At 39.7% G+C, this 5851-nt stretch overlaps 2 protein-coding genes and 1 long non-coding RNA gene across 3 annotated transcripts in view; 1 reads left to right on the top strand and 2 right to left on the bottom strand.

The window, feature by feature from the left end:
- pdx1 (pancreatic and duodenal homeobox 1) overlaps positions 1-1590 on the top strand; it is a 2488-nt gene extending 898 nt beyond the window's left edge. The window contains exon 2 of the mRNA XM_007554520.2: positions 711-1590. Coding sequence (XP_007554582.1) covers positions 711-1099 — 389 coding nt within the window. The 3' untranslated portion in view covers positions 1100-1590. The remainder of the gene's footprint in view (positions 1-710) is intronic.
- Positions 1587-1958, bottom strand: urad (ureidoimidazoline (2-oxo-4-hydroxy-4-carboxy-5-) decarboxylase). The gene has a single exon (XM_016672661.1). It carries the CDS (start codon positions 1956-1958, stop codon positions 1587-1589), a length of 372 nt encoding a protein of 123 aa, XP_016528147.1.
- Positions 1959-4850: 2892 nt separating this feature from the next.
- Positions 4851-5851, bottom strand: LOC103139732 (uncharacterized). Its single transcript, XR_001662419.1, has 5 exons — positions 5831-5851; positions 5597-5708; positions 5377-5519; positions 5069-5223; positions 4851-4942 (listed from the first exon to the last, which is right to left on the bottom strand). It is a non-coding gene; the product is annotated as an uncharacterized LOC103139732 (long non-coding RNA).

Raw genomic sequence — 5851 nt, 5'->3', positions numbered from 1 at the left:
ATATATATATATATATATATATTAGCAGAAACTGTTTTTTAAATTTAATTAAACTTACAAACTACCCATAATTAAGATGGTTAAATAAATGCACGTTTGATTCCTTAGTTCTTAACAATAACTTTGGTTATGTATAAAATATATTTTTGACTCATTGGTTATTTGAGGTCTGTGTTGCCCTGCGACAGACTGGCGACCTGTCCAGGATGTACCCCGCCTCTCGCCCGGAACGTTAGCTGGAGATAGGCACCAGCACCCCTCCCGACCCCACTGAGGGACAAGGGTGTTCAGAAAATGGATGGATGGATGGATGGATGGTTATTTGAGTCAAAAAGAGCAGAAAAAGTGCTTTTTACATAGAAACAGGAAGAGGAAAAAAAAAACTATTAAATAATCACTTTGATTTAGGTTAGTACAAATAAACGGAACTAAAAAAAATACAGCTTAAATTATCAAGATGTCACAATAGTTCCCATTTTCAATTGAACTAGTTTTGAATAAATTAGATGTCATTTGGCCTGGACATAAATAATAAATTTATTGTTTTGTTTCTGTTGCATGACCAACTTTCTGAATTTATCATCAGTTATTTGGCTCTGCTCTAAGTTTTACCACAATCCCAATAAAAAAAAGTTTATTAAAGTGTCTTAAAGAATAAAAAAACAGAATTACATCATATAAAAGACTCTGAATCTGATTTTGTTTTCCAGGGTCTTACGTGATGACCGAGGCAGAGGAAAACAAGCGCACGCGGACCGCGTACACGCGCGCCCAGCTGCTGGAGCTCGAGAAGGAGTTCCTCTTCAACCGCTACATCTCGAGGCCGCGACGCGTGGAGCTGGCGCTGACCCTGAGCCTCACCGAGCGCCACATCAAGATCTGGTTCCAGAACCGACGCATGAAGTGGAAGAAGGAGGAGGACCGGAGGAGGGCCAGGGGGTCTGAGCCGGACCAGGACTCTTCCATCACCTCTGGGGATCAGGGAGAGACTGCGGGGGCAGGGGTGTCTTCCTCGAATGGACCTCACACCAGCACGCCCCCTCTTTCCCCACTGCATGGCCACACGTTGTCCGCGTCGGGGTCCAGAGAACCAGCATAGACGTGGAGAGCACTCCTCTTAATTGGATTATATAGGAAATATATATTTTTTTGTTGCACAAAGATAAAGCTGTTCTTACAGCAAGTTAAAGGACCTGTCCAGATCCCCTCATACATTCCAGTGTTTTTTTGTTGTTGTTTTTTTTACATGGGAAATGTGGCTCAGTGCCCAGGGCGCCATTCATCCAGGGAGCAGAAATCAATCAATCAATCAATCAATCAATCAATCAATCAATCAATCAATCAATCAATCAATCAATCAATGCACAAGTCAATTCAAAGTTACATTTCGGACAGAAAACAAGTAGGCAACAGGTTTTACTATTGTGTACATTCCATATCAGCATCCACCTGTGTATACAAGTTTAAATCACATGCTTTATTAATTACACTGTTTAAAAGTGTATATGCTAACTTTGAAATAAAAACATATACAAGTATTGCAGCTCCCTGTTAAATGTGGTTACACTGGAACAGAGGTCTAGGCTTTATAACTTGTTTGTTGCGTCAGAGAGCACCAGACCTTGGAGACGCAGGCGGCAGATCTTCTTTACCTCCCCAATGCCACGCGCCCTTTCCGCCGCGCGCTCGTTCTGGCAGCGCTCAGAGAGCTCGCGCAAGATGGTCACCTTGTCATTCATCCGCGCGCAGATGACAAACGGGAATCCGAAACGCCCCTTGTACTCCTCGTTCAGCCGCGTCATCTGCGAGGCCTCCGCCGAGCTCAGCACGTCCATCCCGGCTCGGGTCTGCTCTTCCTGGGACTCCCGGGTCAATGCACCGCTGTGGAGATGCTTGCCCGCGAGGTCCGGGTGACACCTGAGGATCCCCTCTTTACCTGAACACAACTGGTGATTCATTATACTGCTCCCAGAATGGATGTAATAAATAAAAGTACAAGATGCGTGAAACAGCGAAAATCCTTTAACCTCACCCGACTCTGGGAGAGCATCGATGAATTCATTAATCGCAGCTTCTAAAGCATTAAAGCTCGTAAAGGGACGACGGGTCCAAACAGCGGCTGTTATAAGAGGACATTTCTCCACTACATTACCGAAAATATTTACAAAATCTTCATAAGGAAGAGCATTTACTGCCGAAATGTCCATGGGAACAGTTTTTTGGTTGAACGGGTAGTGTTTAATGACCTTCGGACAACACTTTTGAAAACAGGTTAACGCACTGCTGGACATTCAACTGGCAAACATCTGATGTCTGGCGACACCTAGCGGCTGTAAAGCAAAGAACAGGACATCGTCTTGCACAGCTATTCATCTGTAAACTTCAATGTTTTCTCAAGTTCAAATTACAAGCCTTAATGTATTTTATTGGGATTCCAATATTTTAGTACAAAACAGCACATCATTGTAGAAATAAAAAGGTCATATTTTTATTTAGGCAAACAACTAAAATTTTACAGCACTATTGAGGAATTTTTCTTCTCCAGGAACTTCTTTCAGATCCGTACAGGTCGTTGTCGTTAGGCCCAACCATCTGGATCATCTGAAGCTGAGGCTGATATTGGGGTTTCTGTTGAAAACCAAAATGATTTAGTATCTTTTATGGATTTGCTTGTGTCTGTGTTGATGCCATGTGCAACACATACCTTTCTCTTGATGTAGCACACGAGCACAAATTAGATTATTGTCAGAGCCAAGAGCAGAGCCAATATGCTGATTCTCAGTGGCATTATTAAGTGACCGTCATAAGATTTATAAGCTAAAAATGTGAAAACGTGACAGAAGTCAGCTATAGCAACGTGATTGAATGAATGTCGAGGGTGAATGATCTTGTCTTACCTGTGGAGGCTTGGAATTTGAGGTTTGGAACCTCATAACGTTCCTCACTGCACCTGGACCCAGCTTGGTCCATTAAGCAAAACTTAAATTTTGTTGCAACCGTTACATTTATTGTGCTCACGTTGCCGGTGAGTTTCTGGTTACAGAAGCCATCAGAAGCTGGGTGGTTATTACTCTCAATCACTTCCCAGGATGGGTTTGTTTCAGAGCTGCAGTCAGACAAAGATCACTGAGCTTCAACAATCAGGCCTGCTGATCTCTCATGGCTGAGCTGCTACGTATTACTCACCTGTTGCCGGATGATAAACTTGACATCATCCATGTAGAGTTAGCAGGCAAGACACTCACAGTCTCAACATAAAGGTAATTATCTGTTTTCTTAAATGATGGCTCTTGTTTCTCTAGAAGGGAAATTTTAAATTACAGGTGATGCTGTATTTATTTGCGTTTTAACAATGACACACAAGATACCTACCTAGAACACAAACAATTGTTTTCTTTGTTTCCGTTTTTCCTCCAGCCTCCAGGTGTAGTTTATACTCTCCAGACTGTAATGGTCCACAATACTTCACAGTCCTGAGAAAATAGTGGCACGTCCAACAGGTTAATATGGTAAAAGGAAAGCTGAACAATTTCCCTTCTTGGGGTTGATACATAAAAAAAATATCTGGTCTTTATGAGGCTTTAACAGTATATTTCCAGCCAATGATAATAAAAAATGAAAAGTGGGGGAGCTGTGTGTGAAAAACAAAGTACATCCTATAATTAAAGAGATTGTTGAACCAGTTTTAGCAGCAATAACTATGTTTTCTCACATCATTGTAGAGGACTTGTGTCCCACTGACCAGACTGATCTCACTTTAAGGTCTAATATACTTTTAAACAGAGGAGCTCTGGGTTGACGCTATGGCTACAGGACAGGCCCAAAGATTGACCTGTTGCAAGTTGTTTTGAGCTGTTTTTGCTAACATGCGAGATGGTTGTCAGAATATTGTTGTTCATTCAGTTTAGCTAGAAAAACTTCTTCATGATACAACCCCACACCTTCATGCATTAATTAGGATTTTGTGTGACACAACACTAAAAAGACTTGTATAACTGTGAAGTGAAAACACAAGGGCATTTGATTTTGTTGTATTTTTTTTACAAACACAATAACTCTTGATTTGTAGTGCACTTCTCCACTCCACTTTGAAAATAAAAAAAAAAACAAAACGGTCCTATGACTTGACCTTTCATTAAGCTGCATGAGAACTTGCTCACCGGCCTGTCTTTTGTGTTCCTTGATCTTCATGAAGCTGTTTGTTCATTAATGTTTAAACAATCACAGATTTATTCTGATGATGGATTACACACTGGTGGACTTTAGTAAATAATTTGTTGGCCTCTGAAGGCAGCTGCTTATAATGCATTTGGATTAGACATAGCCAAATAAAGGGGGTGATTATAAATTATTTAATTTAAAAAACATATCTCTTGAAAAAACCCAAATCCTTTTTATTATGTCACTGTATGTTAAAAACAAAAAAGGAAATTTAAAAATATTTTAATGATAAAATTTATATTATATAATTATCTTTGAAAAATGATTATTCTGAGATGATGAGGCATTGCTTTATAAAACTACCTTTGCTTTGTTGCTGTCTCGTCTCTGATGCATTTAGTGAAACTCCCATCAGGAGCTTCCCAGTAGCAGAGCTGCAGCACTGGGTGGTAGGAAACATTTGCTGCCAAACAGGAGCTGGTCTCAGTTATCACAAAGTGATCAGGCAGCTGGGAGGAGAGGAAGCTCTCAGCTGAGGAGACAAGAAATTAAAATGTTCAACAGATGTATATTATTAATTAAAAATATAAAATGGTAGTTATTACAAGATAACAGTAATAGTTCATGTAAAGAACTGATATTGACCCGTAACATGAACATCCACAGATTTACTTCCGCCTGAGTTTTTGCAGGTGTATGTGCCGTTGTGTTGTGAGGTAACTGATCTGATGAAGGCATACAGCATGCAGCTCTTCTGTTGTCTGTCCTTTTTAATACAGATCTGGAAGAAAAACATTGAAATCATAATCATGTAGAACAATGTTTTTGAAATGAGCTGAAATCTGTGGTTAATGTGGTTGTATTTTGATATCAATAAAAAAAAAAATCACAGTTTTCATCACTGTACCTCATTCTCTGCACAGGTTTCCGCCAAAACCTTGCCATCATGTTCCCATATAGTACTACAATCTCAATTTTTTCTGCAGCGAAGTACCAAAGGCTGACCGGGACTTATGGTCACACTAGAAACCTCGTCTGGTTTCATTGAAGCAGTATTTAAGTCTGAAACATAAAACACTTCAAGTTATTTAATGCGTTTATTTATATTTTTCTAATTTAATTTGAGAATAATTCTGAGAGCTGTTTTCCTTCTCTGGTCAGGTTAACTCTGAGTTAAGACATTTTCTAATATGTGTCTGTTTTTAACGTAATTACCAAAGTCACACAGCTGGGTGCATTCTTGTCCTTCATCATTTTTGGCACAACACATCGCTCCACTATATGCATAGTTTGAAGTTGTGGCTGAGCTCTCTGTTGTCCAATCATCAATGTCTTTTCTCCTCTCGCTTGAGGATGGACTGAGAAGAAACATTGATAGTCAGAGAGTGAAATGATAAAACTATGCATATATGAACAGAGAAACTAGTTGTCTTACCGAGACCATTCAATACTGGGCCTTGGAGAACCCTCAGAGATGCATTTAAAATAAGGAGACGTGTATTGATCATTTATATGATCCAGAGACATCTTTGGTTTTGAGGGACGTTCTAGGAAGCATGTGAATAAAATTGGTTAACATTATGTTAAATCCACTAATTATCTACATTAAGGTAGTTTTATGCTTCTCTGTTTAGTTGAGTCTTAATAAAGATGAGAAATGATGACTCACCAACAACACGAAGATCAACAG

This window comes from Poecilia formosa, unplaced genomic scaffold, assembly GCF_000485575.1.
Source record: "Poecilia formosa unplaced genomic scaffold, Poecilia_formosa-5.1.2 Scaffold64, whole genome shotgun sequence".
In the NCBI taxonomy this organism is placed as follows: Eukaryota; Metazoa; Chordata; class Actinopteri; order Cyprinodontiformes; family Poeciliidae; genus Poecilia; species Poecilia formosa.
This window is presented reverse-complemented; position numbering and strand designations above follow the sequence as displayed.